General features: G+C 65.4%; 5 protein-coding genes across 35 annotated transcripts; 3 read left to right on the top strand and 2 right to left on the bottom strand.

Annotated features, from left to right (window-relative positions):
• The first annotated feature begins 196 nt into the window (after window positions 1–196).
• On the top strand, window positions 197–3,061 carry C9H8orf82 (chromosome 9 C8orf82 homolog). Its single transcript, XM_023649310.2, has 3 exons — window positions 197–387; window positions 1,280–1,328; window positions 1,553–3,061. Exons 1-3 carry the CDS (start codon window positions 238–240, stop codon window positions 1,996–1,998), a joined length of 645 nt encoding a protein of 214 aa, XP_023505078.1. The 5' UTR covers window positions 197–237; the 3' UTR covers window positions 1,999–3,061.
• On the top strand, window positions 298–7,096 carry LRRC24 (leucine rich repeat containing 24). Of its 7 annotated transcripts, XM_023649263.1 has the most exons (6): window positions 298–387; window positions 1,280–1,328; window positions 4,464–4,713; window positions 4,874–5,152; window positions 5,318–5,486; window positions 6,196–7,096. In XM_023649263.1, the coding sequence occupies exons 3-6, from the start codon at window positions 4,546–4,548 to the stop codon at window positions 7,026–7,028; spliced, it is 1,449 nt and encodes a 482-aa protein (XP_023505031.1). In that variant the 5' UTR covers window positions 298–387; window positions 1,280–1,328; window positions 4,464–4,545; the 3' UTR covers window positions 7,029–7,096. The 7 variants fall into 7 exon arrangements, with proteins under 7 accessions (XP_023505031.1, XP_023505032.1, XP_023505034.1 ...); XM_023649264.2 differs by lacking the exon at window positions 298–387 and having other exon boundaries at window positions 1,277–1,328; XM_023649266.2 differs by lacking the exons at window positions 298–387; window positions 1,280–1,328 and adding an exon at window positions 2,247–2,380.
• A 390-nt stretch (window positions 7,097–7,486) lies between these two features.
• On the bottom strand, window positions 7,487–11,497 carry LRRC14 (leucine rich repeat containing 14). Of its 18 annotated transcripts, none has more exons than XM_070222630.1 (6): window positions 11,422–11,497; window positions 11,052–11,082; window positions 10,790–10,835; window positions 9,466–9,819; window positions 8,699–9,283; window positions 7,487–8,604 (listed from the first exon to the last, which is right to left on the bottom strand). In XM_070222630.1, the coding sequence occupies exons 4-6, from the start codon at window positions 9,792–9,794 to the stop codon at window positions 8,037–8,039; spliced, it is 1,482 nt and encodes a 493-aa protein (XP_070078731.1). In that variant the 5' UTR covers window positions 9,795–9,819; window positions 10,790–10,835; window positions 11,052–11,082; window positions 11,422–11,497; the 3' UTR covers window positions 7,487–8,036. The 18 variants fall into 18 exon arrangements, with proteins under 18 accessions (XP_070078731.1, XP_070078732.1, XP_070078733.1 ...); XM_070222631.1 differs by having other exon boundaries at window positions 10,948–11,082; window positions 11,422–11,481; XM_070222632.1 differs by having other exon boundaries at window positions 9,466–9,686; window positions 11,422–11,481.
• RECQL4 (RecQ like helicase 4) lies at window positions 11,145–18,112 on the top strand. Of its 7 annotated transcripts, none has more exons than XM_070222616.1 (23): window positions 11,145–11,280; window positions 11,823–11,856; window positions 11,953–12,044; window positions 12,253–12,393; window positions 12,694–13,292; window positions 13,382–13,481; window positions 13,557–13,683; window positions 13,807–13,920; window positions 14,024–14,155; window positions 14,234–14,326; window positions 14,406–14,542; window positions 14,982–15,065; window positions 15,144–15,323; window positions 15,403–15,582; window positions 15,654–15,795; window positions 15,877–16,139; window positions 16,213–16,504; window positions 16,577–16,706; window positions 16,787–16,956; window positions 17,026–17,206; window positions 17,286–17,442; window positions 17,566–17,674; window positions 17,765–18,112. In XM_070222616.1, exons 5-23 carry the CDS (start codon window positions 12,748–12,750, stop codon window positions 17,887–17,889), a joined length of 3,261 nt encoding a protein of 1,086 aa, XP_070078717.1. In that variant the 5' UTR covers window positions 11,145–11,280; window positions 11,823–11,856; window positions 11,953–12,044; window positions 12,253–12,393; window positions 12,694–12,747; the 3' UTR covers window positions 17,890–18,112. The 7 variants fall into 7 exon arrangements, 5 of the variants coding, with proteins under 5 accessions (XP_070078717.1, XP_070078716.1, XP_023505003.1 ...); XR_011421709.1 differs by lacking the exon at window positions 11,145–11,280 and adding an exon at window positions 11,596–11,758 and having other exon boundaries at window positions 14,027–14,155; window positions 17,087–17,206; XR_011421708.1 differs by lacking the exon at window positions 11,145–11,280 and adding an exon at window positions 11,604–11,758 and having other exon boundaries at window positions 17,141–17,206.
• Window positions 18,113–18,203: 91 nt separating this feature from the next.
• Window positions 18,204–20,407, bottom strand: MFSD3 (major facilitator superfamily domain containing 3). 2 transcript variants are annotated; one of them, XM_070222638.1, is made up of 6 exons: window positions 19,973–20,367; window positions 19,423–19,483; window positions 18,884–19,031; window positions 18,673–18,797; window positions 18,497–18,606; window positions 18,204–18,420 (listed from the first exon to the last, which is right to left on the bottom strand). In XM_070222638.1, the coding sequence occupies exons 1-6, from the start codon at window positions 20,102–20,104 to the stop codon at window positions 18,247–18,249; spliced, it is 750 nt and encodes a 249-aa protein (XP_070078739.1). In that variant the 5' UTR covers window positions 20,105–20,367; the 3' UTR covers window positions 18,204–18,246. The 2 variants fall into 2 exon arrangements, with proteins under 2 accessions (XP_070078739.1, XP_001495551.3); XM_001495501.5 differs by having other exon boundaries at window positions 19,423–20,407.
• Window positions 20,408–20,526: the final 119 nt, after the last annotated feature.

Genomic DNA, 20,526 nt, shown 5'->3' with positions numbered 1-20,526 from the left:
CACGTCTTTACGCGGTTCCTGGGAGGACACGCACACTGTCCGCCGAGCCGCGCTCAGGACGGGGGAGGCGAGCGGCCGCCGGCGCCCCGAGCCCAGCACCCCGCCTTCAGGCGGCCGGGCAAGAAAGAGCGTCGGGGCCGCCGGAACTCAAATCGCGAGGCCGCGGCCGCCGGAGGACGGGTGTTCGCGCAGCGCGGCCCCCGCGTGACCCTCTGACGGCTTCCGGCCTGGAGAAGGATGTGGCTGGCGTGCGGGGCGCTCCGGGCCTGGGCTCGGTCTCCGGGGGCCCGGGCCTGCGGCGGGAGCGGGGGCGTCCCCTACACGCAGGGCCAGAGCCCCGAGCCCCGGACGCGCGAGTACTTTTACTACGTGGATCATCAGGGCCAGGTGGGCTGGGGGCGGGGCCTGTGCCGGCCAGGGAAGGGCCGGAGAGAGTGCCCGGGGCGGGCGGGGCCGGGGGAGGGTCCTCGAGGGGGCGGGGCCAGAGGAAGGTCCCCCCCAGAGGGCGGGGCTGGAAGAGGGCCCGAGGGGCGGGGCGGGAGAGAGTGCCCCCCCGAAGGGGCGGGGCCGGAGGGAGGTCCCCCAAGGGGGCGGGGCCGGAGGAAGGTCCCCCAAGGGGGCGGGGCTGGAGGAGGGCCCGAGGAACGGGGCCGGAGGGAGAGTGTGCCCCCCGAGGGGGCGGGGCCGGAGGAAGGTCCCCCCAAGGGGGCGGGGCCGGAGGAAGGGCCCCCCAAGGGGGCGGGGCTGGGGGAGGGCCCGAGGGGCGGGGCCGGAGGAAGGTCCCTCAAGGGGGCGGGGCTTGGAGGAGTGCCCGAGGAACGGGGCTGGAGAGAGTGCCCCCCGAGGGGGCGGGGCTGGAGGAAGGTCCCAGAGGGGGCGGGCTGGAGGGGTGGGCGGGGTCTCTAAGGTAAGTGAATCCGACTCTACTGAGCTCAGGCGCCAGAGTCCTGCATCCCCAGTTCCGCCCCGCCTGCTTTGGAAAACCTGGCCGGGGCATCCGGCATATCCGGGAGGAGGCAAGTCAGGTCGCCGCCACGGAAGTGGTGGCGTATCTGACTAGAAACTTGAAAGGAGGGAAGAGGTGCGGGGAAGGCATGCCAGCCGAGAACCGGTGCGCGAGGACGCACGGCCCCGCGTGCGGAGCAGATGCGGGAAAGTCGGCAGGCCACCAGGTTTACCCACGCGCCTCCCTGCACGTGGTGTGCACAGAGCGACGGGGCCGGCTCCATCGGGCTTCCAGCTGGGACTCATGGGCCTCGGCCTGCCCCTCTGTCTGCAGCTTTTCCTGGATGACTCCAAGATGAAGAACTTTACCACCTGCTTCAAAGGTACTGCTGCGCCCTCCTCCCCACCTTCCTTCTCCCTTCGGAAAGGGCCCTGGCGAGCTCCGCTCCCCGCCCTGCCCGCGGGCTGCCCACAGCAGGGGGCTGGGCGTCCTGCGCTCAAGAGCCTGGATGTCTAGGCTGAGGCCGGGGCCAGCTCTTGGCGCGGCCCAGGGCGAGCCGCCCGCCTCGGGGAGCATGGTGAGCAGCCGCGCCCTTCGCCCCCCCAGACCCGCAGTTCCTGGTCACCTTCTTCTCCCGCCTGAGACCCAACCGCAGCGGGCGCTACGAGGCCTCCTTCCCCTTCCTCTCGCTCTGCGGCAGGGAGCGCAACTTCCTGCGCTGCGAGGACCGGCCCGTGGTCTACACGCACCTGCTGGCCGCGGGCCCCGCGCCCCCGCGCCTCTCCTACTGCGGCGGCGGCGAGGCCCTGACGGTGCCCTTCGAGCCCGCGCGCCTGCTGCCCCTGGCCGCCAACGGGCGCCTCTACCACCCGGCGCCGGAGCGCGCGGGCGGCGTGGGCCTGGTGCGCTCGGCCCTGGCCTTCGAGCTCAGTGCCTGCTTCGAGTACGCGCCCGGCGCGCCCGCGCTGCCCTCGCACGTGCGCTGGCAGGGCCGCCGCCTCGCCCTCACCATGGACTTGGCCCCGCTGCTGGCCGCCGCCCCGCCGCCCTGAGCTCCCTCCGCCCTCCGGGCGTCCCCGGCCCGCGTCGCTGCGCACGCGCCACCCGGAGCGCGCGCCGGCCGAGTGCGCGTGCGCGGCGGAGGTGCGCCGTGGCCCCGCCCCGCCCGGCGCTGTCCGTGGTGCTGCCGCGGCCCGGGCCCCGACGGCCGGGAGGGTCGGGGTCGCGGGCCCTTCCTCTCCCTCCCCACACCCTGGGCTTGGGGCGTCCTCCGGTTCGGCCCTCGCTCGCGACGGCAAGCCTGGGCGTCCGGGCGGGAGGCGCGGAGGCCCCAGTGCGCTTGCGCGATCGGCGCCCGCCCCCCTCCCTTGCCCGGCGCTGCTCGGTGGCCAGGGCGCCGGGCTCGGCGGGGGAGCCGCGCCGCGGGAGCGTCAGGTGAGGGGGCGCCCGACCCAAGGTCAGCGGGCGTGGGGGCGGGATGGCGCCGTCCCGGCTCTGCCACCGGCGCGCACCGAGAAGGGCGTGCGGCCTGGCGGGGACCACGCCCTGCCCTGAACCGGCCGGGGATAAATCCGCGCTGGAGGGGGTGCAGGGGACGCCGTGGGGGGTCGAGGCACCCCACTCGGGCCTCCCACTGCACTCGAGGGGCTCGCAGGGCTTCCTCCCTCTCCCCTCCATCCCTTGCACAGATGGGCGCCCTGGAGACAGTGACAGCCATCACCGAATCCTGTGTGCGCCGCCCCGCCCCCTGCCAGCCGGATTAGGGGGTTGTCCGCTGGGTAAAAGGATTTCTGGGCTGGCCTCCCCTGCTCTTCCCACCTGGGCCCTCATCCCTGCCCAGGCCGGCCCTTCTACACGAATCAACATCTAGGGGGTCTCCATGTGAACAGCAGTACCCCACGTCCTGAGGAGGAGGCCAAGAACCTCCACTTGAAAGGCCTTGCCGCTGGAGACTGGGTGGAGGAGCCCTGGGCCAGCCCTTTTGCTCAAAGAAATGGATCCCAGGGGCCCAGAGAATGCCTCCAGCTTCTTGGGGTTCACACACATCCTAAGACACCTGGGGACCGCCTCTGCCTGGGCAAAGCTGTTCCATTAAAACTTGCTGTGCCTACCTCACCTCTAGTGACTTTAAGTAATCATGTGAGTTACAATTTAGAGCAAGATTTAAACGAATACCAAGGCCCCTTGGTACCGTTCCACATGACTCACTCTCGCCAAAGGGGAGAACTGGTGAACAGGCAGGTGTTCAGAGCAGGGACCACTTGAGGTATGGCCAGGAGCTGGGTGACAGCACACCCTCAGCCTCACCATCCCTGGCTCTGGACTGGCTAGTTTCTCAGCCAAGGTCCCCACCTTTAAAACTGTACCCGGAACTGTGTACTGTACCTGGTACTAAACCCAGGCCTTCCCGTCTTTCTAGGATCAGAGTTGCATGTGTGTAAACCTCCAAAACACTACTCACTCCTTCACAGTCCAGGAGGTCACTGCTCCTAGAGCCCACTTGGGGAACTACACTAAAAACTCGGTGGCCCAGGCCCCTTTGACACCACAGCTGTCCCAGGGCCCCACCTACCCCCAAAGACAGAAACACTTTTCTGCGAGCCAGCATGGAGAACACAGGCCCATAGCTTCTAAACTGACTCTCTTAGTGTCTGTCTCATCCTCCAATTCTCTAACAAGCTCCCTGAGAAAATCCCCAATTCTAGCTAAGCTGTCCCACCTACTCCCACCCCCAGGAGGCAGAACAGGGGCTGGACAAAGCTGGGATTTGATTTTCCTGTGGCTGGTGGCTCCACTCAGACTAGTTTTGCCCAAGTCACAACAGGTGAATCCCAAGGTTGGGAACAGAGCATGACTTCTAGGGATAAAACAACTAGCATTAACACTGGGTCAAGGTCAAGCAAGGACAGGGACACGGGCAGCTTGGGGCCTGAGGCCTTGCCCTGGGGGCACAAAAAGGACCTCTGCTCTGGGCTCTGTGCCTGATGAGGTCTCATGCCCGTCCCCACTGGGTCCATGTGGAGACCATGTGGACAAGGAGATGTGTCTGCCAGAGCCTGCTCTTTCGCTTCCAGCCCATTTGGGTAACTGGGCCCTGGATTTCACTGCCCATGTGTCCCCAAGCCTATACCTCACACCACCCTCTTGCACCCTAGATCCAAGGAGTGATCAGTTGCTAGGGCGTGGAGGGCAACGTGACCTCAACATCCACATGCATGATCAGGAAGCCACTCACAGTGCCAGGAACACGGAAATGTGAAGAGAAGGGGGCTGGGTGGAGTTGGCTCTCCCCAGCGGCCAGTGTAGCAAGACTGAGGACGTCAGAATTTCTAAGTTGGAATCTGATGCCCCAGATCTTTATCACTGTTTTTGTAAAGGAGAGCAATGAATGTTTTATTTATCAGTTTCTTGAACTGATGTACAGCTTTTCAAAAATTAGACACAGGGTGTGGGCCTTCATCCATGCTCTTTGCTGGCTCTCAAATGTAAGGGCAGGCCTGCCAACCTGTGTTTCCAGAGGTGCATCCCATCGCGGGCCACACTGTAGGGAGGCTGGTGAGGAGACTGCAGCTTCTGGTCCACGGCCAGTCCCGCGGGAGATGGCCCCAGGGGCGCCCACACTACTGCTGCTGTCACTGCTGTTGGTGCCCAGTCTCCCACTCCACGCTGCCGGATGCCCCACCACCTGCCGCTGCTACAGCACCACAGTGGAGTGTGGCGCTCTGCGGCTGCGCGTCATCCCACCTGGAATCCCACCCGGGACGCAGGTGGGCACCACGTGGGACCACCAGCTGCGGGCTAGGGGTACCTGCGACAGGGAGAAACGGGGTGTGTGAGCGCCCCAAGTGGCTAGATGGGGCACCCTAGGGAAGAAGCAGACTCCCTCAGCAGGGTAAATACCCACCCTCCCTCTTCCTCCGGCCGCAGACGCTGTTCCTGCAGGACAACAGCATCGTGAACCTGGAGCCAGGCATCCTGGCGCCCCTCACTGCCCTGCGCCATCTCTACCTGCACAACAACAGCCTGCGTGCCCTGGAGCCAGGCACCTTCCGCGCGCAGCCACGCCTGCTGGAGCTGGCACTCACAGGCAACCGGCTACATGGTTTGCGCATCGGTGCTTTCACTGGCCTGGCCCAGCTGCGTGTACTCTACCTGGCTGGTAACCAGCTGGTGCAGTTGCTGGATTTCACCTTCCTGCACCTGCCGGTGAGGGGGGTGGGGATGGGGCAAGAAGGGGTCCTCCTGTACTGCTACCTGCCCTGCTGGGTTGGAGCAGTGAAGGGGAGAAAAGTCAACTTAAGTATAGCCTGGTAAGAAGAGGACCTGTCCCCCAGGACCCCCTTCCCTGATGGTCTGCTGTCCCTGCTTCAGCGACTGCAGGAGCTGCACCTGCAAGAAAACAGCATTGAGCTGCTGGAGGACCAGGCCTTGGCCGGGCTCTCCTCGCTGGCACTGCTAGACCTCAGCAGGAACCAGCTGGGCACCATCAGCCGTGAGGCCCTGCAGCCCCTGGCCAGCCTGCAGGTCCTGCGCCTCACAGGTACCTCTTTCTGGGGCAAGGGGGTCTCATGCAAAGTTGTCTTCTTTGGCCACAGTGGTGTCAGTAGGGAGCAGGCACAGGTGTGGAGGGGGCTCCCATGGCAGTGCTTCTGAGCTGCAGACCATCAGGCAGCACTCTGGAGGGCCACACCACTACCTGCAGCAATAACAAGGCTGCTAGGAATTGGGACGCTGGTAGGGACACAACTCAGGGACCTTGCCTAAGCGAGACAGAAAAGGTAGAGGTCTCTGGACAGACTGGACAGAGTTGAGGGGCTTGCACACTTTGGGGCCATTTGATGGCAGGCAGGCAAAAACTGGAAAGATGAGCTCAGGACTGGGAGCCTTTCCAAGAGATAATAACTGAAGACAAGGCTGACAAGATTTGCAAAATTTTAGTGGCAGTGGATGTCTATGGGGGGACAGAGTTTCCCCCAAAATAGTGGAACTTGTTGCAGGGAGAGACCTGAGAAGCAGGGACTTTCTTAGAGATTGGTGAAGTGAACTGGTTGTGCATCACAGAACTAAAGGAGCCAGGGAAGAGCCTGCCCACACTCCAAGGAGCTTGGAGTCAGAGAAGGGGTGGCAGGGGCCCTCAACTCTGTGGGAGGTGGGCAAAGGGCTCCTGCGCTGCCCGCAAGAAGCCCAACTGCACAGGCTGCGTTCTGGGCCACCCCTGAGCTACCTGCCCACTGCCGCTCTGCCCGCAGGGAACCCATGGCGCTGTGACTGTGCCCTGCACTGGCTGGGAGCCTGGATCAAGGAGGACGGCCAGCGGCTGCTCAGCTCCAGGGACAAGAAGATCACGTGTGCGGAGCCCCCGCGCCTGGCTCTTCAGAGTCTTCTGGACGTCTCTGGCAGTAGCCTCATCTGCATCCCGCCTTCTGTGCACGTGGAGCCGCTGGAGGTGACGGCCAACCTGGGGGAGGACCTGCGGGTGGCCTGCCAGGCTTCCGGCTACCCGCAGCCCCTGGTGACCTGGAGAAAGCTGGCCCAGCCTCGCGAGGGGCAGCCGCGCGCGCAGGCCCAGCCGGAGGGCGGCGCGCCGGGCCCGGGCGCGCCCGCGGCCCCCGACACGGGCAGCGGCATGCTCTTCCTCGCCAACATCACCCTGGCCCACGCCGGCAAGTACGAGTGCGAGGCCTCCAACGCCGGCGGCGCCGCCCGCGTGCCCTTCGAGCTGCTGGTCAACCTGTCCCGGCCGCCGCCGCCGGCCGCCGGCCGCGAGCCCCTGCACGAGGCGGGCAGCCTGGCCTTCCGCGCGCTGGGCCTGGCCACGCAGGCGGCGGTGGCGGCGGCCATCGCGCTGCTGGCGCTCACGGCGCTGCTGCTGGCCGCCCTCATCTGCCGCGGGCGGCGCGGGCCACGGGCGCCGGGGCCGCCGGGCGAGGGCGCGCTGTTCGTCAACGACTACTCGGACGGGCCCTGCACCTTCGCGCAGCTCGAGGAGCTCCGCGGCGAGCGCGGCCACGAGATGTTCGTCATCGACCGCTCCAAGCTGCTCCTCGCCGACCGCCCGGCCGCCCACGGGACGCGCTGCTGAGGGGCGCGCGCTAATGACGCGGCTCGCTCGCGCATGCGCCGGCGCCGTCAGTAAAGGATGGAAGCTGCGCAGTGTGCGGCGAGCCTTATGTGGGCCCGGGGGCGGGGGACCCCGGCTCTGCGCTCCCGGGGTGCGGACCGAGGGTGGCCAGGGAGGCTCCCGACGCCCGCACTGAGGCCCTCCAGGAAAGACCCCGCCCAGAGCGACCCAACCTCCAGCTCGGCAGGGCCCGGCCGCCCGGCGCCGGCCTCCTGCACCTGCCCACGGGGGAGGGGCGCCGGGCCGCGCCGCCAGGCCCACACGCTGCGGGCCCACACGCTGCGAGCTGCTGGGGATGCCCGGGAAGGGGAGGGGGCGGCACACTAGAAGACAGCTGTTACCCAGCAGCCATGCTGGGGTGCCAGCAGAGCCAGGGACAAGTCACTCTGACCAATTAGGACAGAAAAAACAGCCACAAATTTAAGTTCCAAACGCACTCCACATTTGTACCTTAAGGACACTCTCTGGCCCCAAAGCCCAGCCAACAGGCGGCCTCCTGGGTGCCAGGGCAGGGAGAACCGTGAGAAGCCCCGGAGTGCACGGAGACCCAACCCTCCCTGAAGCAGGCCCCTGCCCCAACTTAAACCTCAGGGCAGTCTGCTCTTGGGAAGGACCCGAAGAGCACACTCTCTCTCAGCTCACAGCTGGGACCCCAGGAAATTCCACAGAGAGGACCAGGATGCTGGAGGGCAGCCAAGCGCAGCTAAACCAAGTGGGCCTGAAACGCAGCCCTCAGGCCCACAGATGGTCAGCCAGTCAGGAGAGCAGGAGCAAGGCAGACTGCCCAGAGCACTGCAGAAAGCACAGGGAAGCTCAAGGTGCGCCCAAAAGCAGGAAAATGAGAGACCAGTGCCTTTGTGTCAGGCCTCTAGCAGGGTCCCAGCAAAGGCTCCGCCTAGCCAAGTGGGGGAGCAGCCTTCAGCAGCTCTGGACCCCAGGACAGCCTGTCTCTCACCCAGAGCTCAGAGATCACAAGCTAAAGTAGTCTGCAGCTAAGCGCCCATAGATGTCCGTGGTCCAGAGCACATGGGCACGCCCTGAGGCCAGCAGCAGTTGGTGCAACTCAGCTTCCACACGGGCAAACTTTTCCTCGTTGATGGAGGCCTCCAGCAGGACAGAGGCAGGCGGCGGCCAGGGCAGGCCCTCATAGCAGTCCACAGGAAAGGGGTGTACCACTGTGCGCAGCTCAGCCTGTGCCGCCGAGTCCCGCAGGAGCTCCTTAAGGCCTGCCATGGACAATGGGTTGCCATAGAGACCGAGGTAGCGGAGGCTGGCACAGCGGGTCAGCACAGGGAGTGTGGCCAGTAGCTGGGTATCGGCAAGCTGGCACTCGGTCAGCTCAAGGTGCAGCAGTGTGGCTGCTGCTGCCTGCAGCAGACCCTGAAAGGGCTCCAGCTGGCTGCCAGACAGGTCATTGCCACTTAGGTCCAACTTCTTGAGGTGGACAGCATGGGGACTCCGTGCCAGGGAGCGCAGGTCCTCAGGCAGCAGGGCGCAGAAGGCCAACTCCAGGCTCTCCAGGGGACTCTGCAGGGTGCTGCAAAGGACACAAGAGGTCACGAACAGGCAAGGCCAGGGGAAAGTCTCATGGAGGGGAGGGAAGGAGTGCAGCAACAGTGGGGCCTGCTCACCTGAGCAGCTGGTCCAGCCGCCCTGAGAGGAGAGAGGAGCCCATGCTGAGCTCCCGAAGACAGGTAAAGCGGCCCATCTGAGCTAGGAAGTATCGGAAGTTGTCCTCACCATCCACGGAGGGCTGCCGTGAGTCCCCATGGACGTAGTGCAGCCGCAGGCTGGCCAGATGCTGGAAGCGGGCCACATGTGGGATAATGACGGACAGGCCGCGAAGGCCCAAGTTGTTGAAGCGCAGGTCCACGCGGCGCAGACAGCCGGCATCCAGAAGCTGCAGCAGGGCCACGGTGTTGCGCATGGGCAGGTCCTCAGCCCGCAGGTCTCGGCAACAGAGCCGCAGCGGGCTGCCAACGCTGCTGCGGAGCGCCTCCCGCAAGAATGCATAAGAGGCCCGGTTTACCCGCAGATCCACACGCACCTCCACAGGAATGGGGTCCAGCCCAGGCTCCACAGTCCCGCCCTGCTGCTGTGCGATGCACGTGCGGGCCACAGCTGCTGTGCAGTCCCACATGCTCATGGTGCCAGGGTCCTGCTCCACACCATCATCCAGGAGGCCTGTCATGTCCAGCACCCGCAGGGCATGCTTCCTGGGAGCATGGGTGGGCTGAAGCAGGAGACAAGGGGGCAGAGCCCACACCCACTCCCAGATACCTTGGGACAAGAGCAACATGCCTGTTCCTGCACTGACCTCTTGTACCAGCCTGGAACCTCTCAGGGGACCCTCTTTGCACCCCCCCCAGGCCTGAGGGCCCCTCAGGCAAGCCCATACCTGCAGAGGGGCTGTGTGCCAGCCTCGGTCTCTGGGGTGTGGAGCCGGGCTGTCAGCCCCAGGATCACGGCCTGCATGCTCTCTGTGCTGGGCCGCTCCTGCAGCAGGGCTCGGCTGCAGTGGGCACACTCCTGAAGCAGCTGCTGGAAGCTGAGCAGTGGGAAGGGCCACGTGTGCACCAGCTCGCGCAGCACGACGGTCTTCTTGTCCATGAAGGCCACCTTGAACAGCAGAGGGAAGAGCTCGCGAGGCAGCAGGGGCAGAGCCTGGCAGGCAGCTGGCTGGCACTGGAGCACCTGCCGCGTGCTCAGGAACACAAGCGTGTGCATGGTGCTGGGCCCGGCAGGAAGCCACCTGTGGGGAAGGGCTCTTCAGCAGGGAAGACACCACAGAACATGACCAGGCCACAGCCCCATCCATGCACTGGTAGTGGGAAAGCCCAGCATGGGGCTTGGCACAGAGCTGGTGCTCCGTGGAGCATCTCAGCACCTAAGAGCAAGTGCTAGGTGCCTAGCAATGGGCTGGGAAGAGTGGAAAGGGGGACAAGGTCACCTCCCAGTCCCCACTCTCTAGCAGTGTGGGGGCTTCTTTAGGAACACAAAGCCATCAAGCAATATGTAAATAGCATGCCACCAGAAGTGACTAGCTGGCCTGGGTATGCTTTTTATGGCTGTTGCTCTGCAGGGGCTCCCATCTGTACTCCCTGCCCCTCAAATCACAAACCTATCTATCAGAAGTCCTCCCTTCCTCAAAGGAGAATAAAACTTAGGCCCCTCCCCCGACACACAAGCACTAGAGGTGGTGGCACATTCCCAGGGGACTGGAAGCTACATCACAGTTCCCTCCCCTCTCCTTCGTAGAGGCCTCGTGCAGGACACCCTTGGATTCACAGCACAGCAGAGGGGCGGGAAGCACAGGTGCAGGCAGATAGAAATGACCAGGACTAGGGAACACAGAGTCCAGACAGCCTGAGTGACACAAGCTCTCAGCGCAACCCCCTGTCCCACTACTCTCCAGGAGCATTGGCAGGCATGGAGACCCCTGGAGGTTTGCAGAAAGCAACCCTCACCCACCGAGGTCATTGTCATCTGTCTAAATATCTCTCTCTTCCCTGGAGAACCATGTTGAGAAACCAAGTCTCAAACCCTTGGGATTCAGAAGGCCCCAGGCCAGGGATTGTTCAGATGGGTAGAGGCCACTGCCGAAGGGACATCCAAGCTGACAAAGGGCACACAGGAGATGCCTGAGGCCACAGGGTACCCCAGGTGTCACCTCTGCTACTGATTTCAGCAGCCGCAGCAGCAGCAACACTTAGCCAACTTACTGTGCGCCAGGCACCTCATCCTCAAAACTGCTTCCCGGTCATCCCCCTGAAAACAGATTAGAAAACCAAGACCTAGGCCTTGCTCGACCAAGGTCACAGCCTGGGTGATGAGCTGGGGCAGGAGGCAGTCTGGCCCCAGAGCCCCTGCTTTCGCGGACCTCACACACAACACAAGCCCTTAGGGCACTGGTTCCTGAGGAGCCCCGAACGCCAAACCCTCGGCCTCGCTCTGCCTGGACAAATCTCGCGAGGACGATCATACCTCGCTGTAACAGGACAGACCAACCGAGCACCTGTCACGAGAGGAAATGAAAGCAGCCAGTGGTCACCGTGGGAGGAGCCTTTGTGCGGCCGCCCCCGCCCGGCTCCTCCCGGCCTCGAGCCGCAGGAGGCGCTGAGCCCACCGCCCTCGGCCTCCCGGGCGGGGTCTGCCCATCTAAGCCTGTGTATCGTCCCCGGCCGACGCCGCTCAGGCCGGCGCGGAGCTCCAGGTGCTTTCCCAGCCCGCAGCCGCCCCGCCCGGGCTCCCGCCCCGCCTCCCGGTCAGCGCCGCCCCGAGCGCCGCGTCCGCCTCCAGCGTCCAGGCAGGGCCGGGGGCACACGCCGGCCAATCAGCCCCCGGCCTCGCTCACCGGCCTCGAAGCAGCGGCCACCACCGCCGGCCCCGCCCCGCCGTCCGGGGCGCCCCGCCCAGCGCCGCCGCGCGCCGCGATGACGTAGCCGCCCCCCATTGGCCTCCCCGCCAGGGCCCCCGGATTGGCTGCCTCAGCCCCGTGGCCGCCACGCCGCCCCGCCTCCGACGTCGCCGAGTGCCTCTATTGGCTGGCGGCTGGCGCCGAGCTCGCGGCGGGAGATTCGCGGGGCGCGGAGCGCGGCAGGGCTGCCATGGAGCGGCTGCGGGACGTGCGGGCGCGGCTGCAGGCTTGGGAGCGCGCGTTCCGGCGGCGGCGCGGGCGGCGGCCGGGCCAGGTGCGGGCTGCCCGGGGGCGGGGGGCTGAGGGCGCGGCCCCCGGCTGACGCGCTCTCTTCACAGGAGGACGTGGAGGCGGCGCCCGAGGAGACCCGCGGTGAGCGCGCGGGGTGGACGGGGTGGAGGTTCTGGCGGGGGCCGGAGGGAAGCCACCCGACCCCTGACCCCCCCGACCTCTGACCCTCGCCCCCAGCGCTCTACCGGGAGTACCGCGCCCTGAAAGAGGCCCTGGGCCAGGCCAGTGGTGTCAGACCCGAGCAGTCGCTTCCCGCGGTGGCCGAGAAGGTACCCGGGCCCTGACACCCCAGCCTCCAGGGCAGCTTCCTGCACGGTGGAGCCAAGAACGGGCACAGAACTTGCGGGGAGGATTGAACAGGGTGGAGGAGGGCCTGGCCCCTCCCTCGGCTTTTGGGGGGCTGAGGAGGGAGGCTGGAGACACCTGTGCCCCCACACCAGCCTTTCCCTCGTCCGGCCCCGCTGTCTTTTCCTGCAGGCGTTAGAGCCCAGCTGCTGGGGGTCCCACCTGAACCGGGCTGCGACCCAAAGCCCCCATCCGACTCCAGGGCCAAGCCCTCAGGCTTCTGTTCAGGACTATGGGAAGAGGCTTAAGGCCAACCTAAAGGGCGCCCTGCAGGTGAGGGGTGAGGGCTGGGCACGCAGTGCGTCCAGGCTAGGTCCAGAGCTTGCCTCGGCCCAGGAGCAAGATCACCAGACCCTCCTTCCCGGCAGCCCCTCCACACACACACACGTGCTTGCACTACCACAGTTCCAGGCACGACCCCAGCGTTAATCAAGGCATGACTCCTGAGAAGAGCTCAGGGCCAGCCTGGTGCTGCTCCCCTTGCCCCCCTTGTGGGTGGGGACCTGGCAAGTTTCATAGTCTGCAGCAGCCTGGGGGCCTGAGTTCCTGCTTGGTTTGTCCTCCCTCTCCCAGGCTGGGCCAGCCCTGGGCCACACACGCCGGCCTCCACGAAGACCCTCATCCAAGATGCTCTCCTCAGGACTGCCTGCTGCGGGGGCTGCCCTCATCGCTCCAGAGGAAGTCAGTGAGGTGCCCCCACAGGCTCTCAAGCCCCAGCTGAGGCCAGGCCGGCTCCAGCAGCTACGGGCCTCCCTGAGCCTGCGGCTGAACTCCCTAGACCCTGGCTGGCTGCAGAGGTGTCACAATGAGGCCCCAGACTTTCAGGGGGCTCCCGAGGCCTGCCACCCTGGCCTGGATACAGACTTGTCACAGCCTCTGACTTTAAGTGTCCCATCCGTTGGTCCCAGCACTGGCCCTGAGGCACCTTTACCAGCCCCAGAGGCTCCAACCCTACAGGCAGTCAGAGTCAGTGCAGGGAGCCCCCAGCCTAGCAACACTCGAGGCAAGAAGCGGAGGCGGAGTGAGGAGCCAGGGGGAAGCCCTGCACAGGCCCAGCAGGACAGCAGCCAACCAGAACTCCCACCAGAAGGAGCTGGGGCTACAGCACATGCAGAAGGCTGTCTAGGGGAGCCCGTGCAGGCACAGCTGCCCAGCATCCCAGCGGCCCCCAGGTACCATGGCTTCATCCTCCCAGCAGGGTACCTTGAGTCCAGCCAGGTGGGAGGGCTTCAGGCATGGCCCATTTGTGTGTTCTTTCTAGGCCAGCCATCCAGGACAGGGGTAATTATGTGCGGCTCAACCTGAAGCAGAAACGCTATGCACGGGGCCCAGCCCTGCGTGGCAGGCTCCTCCGTAAGCAGGTGAGATGGCAGCAGACACTCCCCTCACCCCTCCTGCCTCTCATCTTGTGACCTTCTTTTGTGGACGCCCCCCAGGTGTGGAAGCAGAAGTGGCAGAAGAAAGGAGAGCGTTTTGGGGGTGGTAAACTCAGAGCCACAGTCAAGGATTCTTGCTTTTGGTGTGGGCAGCTTGGCCACTGGGCATCCCAGTGCACCCACCCAGGTGAGGCCTCTGCCCTGGGTGGTGGGTTGGGCCAACACTGCTTGAAGGGGGTGTTATGTTCATTGGAAGGGCGGGACTTCTGGCTCCAGCAAAAGGCCCTACCACCTCCCCACCCCGGCCCAGAACCCACCCTGGCTTCCCAGAAGGAAGGTGGTGAGGACGAGGGGGACACACAGACCCTCCCCACATTGGAGGAAGTAGCCCAGCAGCCCGGCACTGCCTACTGCCAACTCCCTGGTGAGTGAGGGCCTGCAGGAGAAGTTGTGGTCAGTGGCTTCTTCCTAGAATGACCCCTGCCCAGCCAGGAGCTCCAACACCACTCTCTCCTGTCTGCCCCCAGCAGGTAAGGAAGATACAGAGCCTGCTGGGCCTGAGCTGCTGGCACCCACGCAGCAGCCTGTGCCCAGGGCCCCTTCCCCACCCCCCACCATGCCACCACTCTATCTGCGGGAGCCCTCTGGGCAGGTGGCAGGTGAGTAGGCCAGCCCAGAGCCTTTAGTAAGGGATAAGGGTGACTTGGGTCCGTTCTGACTGAGACCTGTGTCCACAGAGACACCGGCTGAGGTGTTCCAGGCCCTAGAGCAGCTGGGGTACCAAGCCTTCCGTCCCGGGCAGGAGCAGGCAGTCATGCGGATCCTGTCTGGTGAGCATGGCTGCCAGGCAGTGAGGAGGGGCTAAGGCCAGGCTACAGAGTGGCACTACTGACCCTGGGTCCCACACAGGCATGTCTACACTGCTGGTGCTGCCCACAGGCGCCGGCAAGTCCCTGTGCTACCAGCTCCCTGCACTGCTCTATGCCCGGCGAAGCCCCTGCCTCACGCTGGTCATCTCTCCCCTCCTGTCACTCATGGACGACCAGGTGGGCGGACAGGGCCCTCTGCCCTGTGCAGAAGGCAGGAACTGATGCCCACAGCTCCTCTGACCCCCTTGGGCTGCTGCTTCTTGCCCCATCCCCACCTGGGAACTGCAAGAAGCCTACCAGCCCTATCCACAGTCCCAGGCCTGGCAGTAGCCCGACGGCAATAGGGATGTGGCTAGCCAGATCCAGGCCCACCCCCAAGAGGAGTAGTGCTGAGAACGGGGTCATCCCCACAGTGGTCTGTTTGTTCCTGGTGCTCCTGAGCCAAGGCCCACAGGTGGCTCTGAACCCTTGGTCCTAGGACCCAGGATCTGAGTATTCTCCCTACAGGGCGTGGGGTGGAGATGGTGGTAGCTGTTGGGCACAGCAACCCTGAGAGGCATTTGGGGAAGGGTCAGGGTTGGGAGGCCTGTGGCACACTATGCTCCTGTACCTGCAGGTGTCTGGCTTGCCCCCAGGCCTGAAGGCGACCTGCATTCACTCAGGCATGACCAGGAAGCAGCGGGACACTGCCCTGCGGAAGGTGAGGGGCCTCACAGGCCCAGACAGGTGGGGGCAGCAGGCAGCACTTGGGTGGTGTTCCTGACCTTGCTGTCCTCAGGTCCGGGCAGCCCAGGTACATGTGCTGATGTTGTCGCCTGAGGCGCTGGCTGGAGCTGGGGAAGGGGGCCCTGCCTGCCTCACTCAGCTGCCCCCGGTTGCCTTTGCCTGCATCGACGAGGCCCACTGCCTCTCTCAGTGGTCCCACAACTTCCGACCCTGTTACCTGCGAGTCTGCAAGGTGAGCCTTGCCCAGGTTACGGGTGAGCATGCCAGGGAGGGTGCGTTGAGCATCCTTACTGCCCCCTACTCCTGCACAGGTGCTGCGGGAACGCATGGGCGTGCACTGTTTCCTGGGTCTCACGGCCACAGCCACCCGCAGCACTGCCCGCGATGTGGCTTGGCACCTGGGCGTGGCTGAGGAGGCTGTCCTCAGGGGACCAGTCACCATCCCTGCCAACCTGCACCTCTCTGTGTCCATGGACAGGGACCCAGACCAGGTAGGTGTGCACACATGGGCCCAGCAGAGGCCCCGCCTCCTGGGTGCCCACACTGACCACTGTCCCCCCAGGCTTTGGTGACACTGCTGCAGAGTGAGCGTTTTCGTGCCCTGGACTCTGTCATCGTCTACTGTAACAGGCGAGAGGACACCGAGCGAGTTGCTGCGCTGCTCCGCACCTGCCTGCGTGAGGCCTGGGCCCCAGGGCCCGGAGGTGAGGCAGGGGCAGGACCACACCCCACAGACCCACCCAAGGCATGTGCCCCACCCAACTGACTATGCGTCTGCCCCGCAGGCCGAGCCCCAGAGGCCGTGGCTGAAGCCTACCACGCTGGCATGTGCAGCCGGGAGCGGCGGCGCGTGCAGCGGGCCTTCATGGAGGGCCAGCTGCGGGTGGTGGTGGCCACGGTGGCCTTTGGGATGGGGCTGGACCGGCCAGATGTGCGGGCCGTGCTGCATCTAGGGCTGCCCCCAAGCTTCGAGAGCTACGTGCAGGCTGTGGGCCGGGCGGGCCGCGACGGGCAGCCTGCACACTGCCACCTCTTTCTGCAGGCCCAGGTTGGTACCCACTCTACTCACCGTCCCCCCACCCCAGTTGGTGCCACAGCCCATGTTCATGGCCGTTCCACAGGGTGAGGACCTGCGGGAGCTGCGCAGACACGTGCACGCCAAGACCACTGATTTCTGTGCCGTGAAGAAGCTGGTGCAGCGTGCATTCCCACCCTGCACCTGCTCCCACACCCAGCGGTCCCCGGAAGAGGAGGGAGACCACAGCCAGGAAAGGGGCTTGGCCAGGGCCCCTGTGACCATGTGCCCACGGGAGGCTGAGCAACCCAGCAGTGAGCACACAGCCCGGTGCCCAGGCCACAAGCGGGCACTCCCAGTGCAGCCGACAGTGCAGGCCCTGGACATGCCAGAGGAGGGTGAGGAACTGGGGGCAGGATGAGGGGCATCCCCATGTCCCCACGTTCTCTGAGCCTTGCTCTGCCCCCCAGCCATCGAGACCTTGCTGTGCTACCTGGAGCTGCACCCGCAGCACTGGCTAGAGTTGCTGGCACCTACCTATGCCCATTGCCACCTGCGCTGCCCTGGGGGCCCCACCCAGCTCCAAGCCTTGACCCACAGGTGAGCACACCTCCCACCCGGGCTGGGGGCAGGAACGGAGAACTAGGCTTGCCAATCACACATCCTTTCCCCTGGCCCAGGTGTCCCCCGCTGGCTGTGTGCTTGGCCCAGCAGCCCCCTGAGAACACAGGTCAGGGAAGCAGCTCTGTGGAGTTTGATGTGGTCCAGCTGGCAGACTCAATGGGCTGGGAGCTGGTCCCTGTGCGACGGGCTCTCCACCAGCTGCAGTGGGACCCAGAGCCTAAGACAGGTGTGCCTTGCCCCCAGCCCTGCTTGCCACCTGTCTGCCCACAGGCCAGTCTGACACACTCTCTGGCAGGTGCACCTCGGGGCACGGGGGTGCTGGTGGAGTTCAGGGAGCTGGCCTTCCACCTGCACAGCCCCGGGGATCTGACAGCCCAGGAGAAGGACCAGATCTGTGACTTCCTCTATAGCCGCGTGCAGGACCGAGAGCGGGAGGCCCTGGCCTGTCTGCACCACACATTCCGAGCCTTTCACAGGTGCGGGAGAGGGTGAGCAGGGCCTGGGCACCACACCCTCCCCAAGGCAGGCAGCTCTGATGGGCCTCTCCCACTGCAGTGTAGCCTTCCCCAGCTGTGGGCCGTGCCTGGAGCAGCCAGATGAGGAGCGCAGTGCCAGGCTCAAGGCCGTGCTCAGCCACTACTTTGAGGAAGAGGGAGGAGAAGGGCCACGAGGCACGGAGGCCGAGCAGGGGCCAGAGCCGGGGCTGGCCAGGGTGAGTGCTGGCCCTTCCCATGGGACCGCAGAGGCGCATGTGCACACTGCCCTCCTGCCTTGCACCGTGGCAGGCCATGTGCAACACAGTGCCATGCAAGCTGGGATATGCCCCCACCCCCAGCTCCAGGACTGGGAGGACCAGACCCGCCGGGATATCCGCCACCTCCTCTCCTCGTGGCCAGAGCAGCAGTTCTCAGGCAGGGCTGTGGCCCGCATCTTCCACGGCATCGGTGAGGGCCTGGGAGGTTTGGCTAAGACACAGGGAGCACTGGGGTCGGACCTGCCAAGTCCTCAGAGCCGTGTCTCCTGTTCCACCGCAGGAAGCCCTTGCTATCCTGCCCAGGTATATGGGCGGGACCGGCGCTTCTGGAGAAAGTACCTGCACCTGAGCTTCCATGCCTTGGCGCACCTGGCCACAGAGGAGATCCTGCTGTGGGGCCGCTGACTGCCCTGCAGAGGGAGGGCCCTGGTCCCCCCACATCACAGATGCAGGCATGAGCTGAACTGTATGACCACTGGGTGGAAGGTTCTGGTGCGGCAGCTTATCAAGGGAAAGGCAAGACGACATCAGTGGTCAGGTCGGTGACTGACCACCCCAGATAAAGCCCACTGCCAGGAGTGTGGGGGCAAGGGGACCCTAAAAGGCAGAATAAAAGATGTTCAAGTCATTTCTAGGGATCCTCCTTTTCTGGTGGCATGGTCCCCACAGGCTGAAGACAGCTTTGTACGTCATACATCCCGAACACAGACACAGCCAGGCCCCGGGCACACACAGCTTTATTGACCAGTCCAGCAGCCCCGCTCAGGCCACGGTGCTGGGTGCCAGACCCAGGTACACAATGGGCATGGCCGAGAGAGCAAGAAGGAGGGAGAAGCAGAGATGCAGCCCCAGGCCATCAGCCAGGGCTCCGGCCATCGTGCCCAGCAACAGCTTCCCCAGCAGCTCCAGAGTGGCTAGGAGGCTGTAGTGTGTGGCCTGGGGGTGGGGGGATGAGGTCAGGACCCGACGACCCCAGCCCTGCAGCCCCTCTGTCACAGCCACAGCCCCTCACCTGCAGGGCACCAGGTGCCAGCTGGCTGCAGCTCATCATCAGGGTGAAGGTGGCAGTTGTGACCAGGCCCCCCAGGAAGTGCTGCAGACACAGGCTCAGCAAGGCTGCCCCTGGGAGGGCAAAGGTCAGCAGGGCCCAGGGCTCCAGGTTCCTCCCCCCCATGGCCAGCCCCTCACCTCTCAGGACTGTGCTGGGACCCAGCCTAGCCCCTGGGGTGTCCAGGTGGAAGAGCAGGACGGTCTGGCAGGCCAGGCCTCCAAGACGGAACCGAAGCACTGACTTCAGCAGGGGCAGTGGCTGCCTGGGGTGGGGAGATTAGGCAGGTCAAGGGGCACGGAGCAGGTTAAGGAGTGAGCAGGTGGGCAAGGCAGGCTGGGGAAGGCTCACCGGTGCCTGGCCAGCAGCGCCCCGCCCAGGGATGAGCCAGCAATGGAGCAGGCCACAGCACCTACACTGTTCCACAGCCCCAGCTCCGGGGTGGAGACACCACGGTCCAGCAAAAGGAGTGGAAACAGACTGCCAGCTCCCTGCTCACCTGTAGGGAGAATGTGAGCAGGGGCGGCCCGCCTCCCTTCCCCACCTGGGGCCTGTCATGCTGCCTCAGCTGGGCCACTGCCCTGCCTCTGTGCTGGGCCATAGGTGCAGGGAGACAGCTGGGATTGGGCATTGGCCAAGCTCAGGGTCAGCATGAAGCAGCTTCAGAAAGAACCCAAGGGTTGTGGCTAGAGCTCAGAGTGGCCGTGGAGTTGGAGCTGGAAAAGGATCAGAGGCGAGGCCCAACTGCAAAGCCAGGTTGGGCTCCAGCCTGCAGGTCACACCCCGGAAAGAGGGCAGCCCCACAAGTGGGTTTCAGAGCTCCTGGGGACCTACCTGGAGTTCCCCCAGGCTCCCACCCCTGCAGTTGCCTGACTCAAGGCCTCACTCACCCAGCTTGTATGTGAGCACAAAGCCCGCTGTCCACAAGGTCCCAGGCACAGCCAGCAAGTCCTGCAGAAGGTGCAGGGTGTGTGGGGGAGGTTCTGAGGCCTGAGGTGGAGGCAGTGGCTGCAGGGCCCGGGCACCCCAGGCCAGGGCAGCGGCCAGCCAATAGGTGGCAGTCAGGAGCAGAAAGAGCAGAGACCAAGAGAGGGTGGGCACAAAGGCCAGCAGCCCGCCCCCGGCCAGTACCGCCCCCAGCTTGTAAGCGACCACCTGCACGGTGTTGCCAGGCCCCAGTTCAGCCGGCTCCAGGAGCTGCACGGCTAGCGTGTCCAGGGCCACATCCTGCACAGCCGCACCCAGGTTCAGCAACAGAAGCAGCCCTGCCACGGTGACGGGCAGCCCGGCCTGGCCAGCTTCAGCAGGAGGCAGCGCTGCCAGCAGCCCACACACCAGGCCCAGAGCTGCCGTGCTGAGCGTCAGCCAGGCCCTCGGGGAGCCCCGCGTGTCCACCAGTGGGGCCCACACGAGCTTGAACAACCAGGGCGCGTACAGCACCTTGGCTAGCCCCACGTGTGTCAGGGAGAGGCCGCGGGCCCGCAGCAGCACGGGCAGCAGGCCGGACTGCAGCCCGTAGGGCAGGCCCTGCACCAGGTAGAGGCCGGCCAGCGGCAGCAGCTTCCCACGCATGGCCGGAGCGCGAGCCCAGGGCCAGGGCCGAGGCCCGCGGGCCAGGCCGGGGGAGGAAGCGGGGGGGCGGGGGGGGGGGAGGGGAGGGGGCGCGGGTTGGTCCGGTCAGGATGGCATCAGGGGTCACACGGCGGCATAGCTTTTGGCCTGGGCTGGGTGGAGCGGCGTCCGCACTCGCGCCCTAGTTCCGGGGTGTCGGTCCGGGTAGCGGAGAACCGCCCCCCGCCTCCGCTCAGTGCGGGCGCGCGGCTAGGAGGCGCGGCGGCCATAGAGCGTCCGAGCGGGCCAGAGCGCCGGCCATCCGGCCGCGGGCGCCCCCAGTGGCCAACCTGGGTGCGGCCGGCCAGCGCGGTCCCCAACAGGAGTCCTTCGCAACCGGCGGCCCATCGTGCTCCCTCCGAGGGTCATCAGCTCCGGCCCCC

Source organism: Equus caballus, chromosome 9 (genome assembly GCF_041296265.1).
Source record: "Equus caballus isolate H_3958 breed thoroughbred chromosome 9, TB-T2T, whole genome shotgun sequence".
NCBI lineage: Eukaryota > Metazoa > Chordata > Mammalia > Perissodactyla > Equidae > Equus > Equus caballus.
Note: the sequence above shows the minus strand (reverse complement) of the source record. Positions and strands in the feature narration are given on the sequence as shown.

Bases quoted from the DNA above. Each gene is read 5' to 3' on its own strand.
- C9H8orf82 (XM_023649310.2), top strand. From the start codon at position 238: ATGTGGCTGGCGTGCGGGGCGCTCCGGGCCTGGGCTCGGTCTCCGGGG. The intron at 388-1,279 runs GTGGGCTGGGGG...CTCTGTCTGCAG, and splicing joins ACGTGGATCATCAGGGCCAG to CTTTTCCTGGATGACTCCAA. The intron at 1,329-1,552 runs GTACTGCTGCGC...TCGCCCCCCCAG, and splicing joins CTTTACCACCTGCTTCAAAG to ACCCGCAGTTCCTGGTCACC.
- LRRC24 (XM_023649259.2), top strand. From the start codon at position 4,162: ATGATCAGGAAGCCACTCACAGTGCCAGGAACACGGAAATGTGAAGAG. The intron at 4,714-4,873 runs GTGGGCACCACG...CTCCGGCCGCAG, and splicing joins GAATCCCACCCGGGACGCAG to ACGCTGTTCCTGCAGGACAA. The intron at 5,487-6,195 runs GTACCTCTTTCT...CTCTGCCCGCAG, and splicing joins GCAGGTCCTGCGCCTCACAG to GGAACCCATGGCGCTGTGAC.
- LRRC14 (XM_070222625.1), bottom strand. From the start codon at position 9,885: ATGGATGGGGCTGTGGCCTGGTCATGTTCTGTGGTGTCTTCCCTGCTG. The intron at 8,605-8,698 runs GTGAGCAGGCCC...TGTCCTTTGCAG, and splicing joins CGGCTGGACCAGCTGCTCAG to CACCCTGCAGAGTCCCCTGG.
- RECQL4 (XM_023649235.2), top strand. From the start codon at position 11,675: ATGGAGCGGCTGCGGGACGTGCGGGCGCGGCTGCAGGCTTGGGAGCGC. The intron at 16,707-16,786 runs GTGAGCACACCT...CCCCTGGCCCAG, and splicing joins CTCCAAGCCTTGACCCACAG to GTGTCCCCCGCTGGCTGTGT. The intron at 17,675-17,764 runs GTGAGGGCCTGG...GTTCCACCGCAG, and splicing joins CCGCATCTTCCACGGCATCG to GAAGCCCTTGCTATCCTGCC.
- MFSD3 (XM_001495501.5), bottom strand. From the start codon at position 20,104: ATGCGTGGGAAGCTGCTGCCGCTGGCCGGCCTCTACCTGGTGCAGGGC. The intron at 18,798-18,883 runs GTGAGCCTTCCC...TCCCCACCCCAG, and splicing joins GCGCTGCTGGCCAGGCACCG to GCAGCCACTGCCCCTGCTGA. The intron at 18,421-18,496 runs GTGAGGGGCTGT...CCCCACCCCCAG, and splicing joins TGGCACCTGGTGCCCTGCAG to GCCACACACTACAGCCTCCT.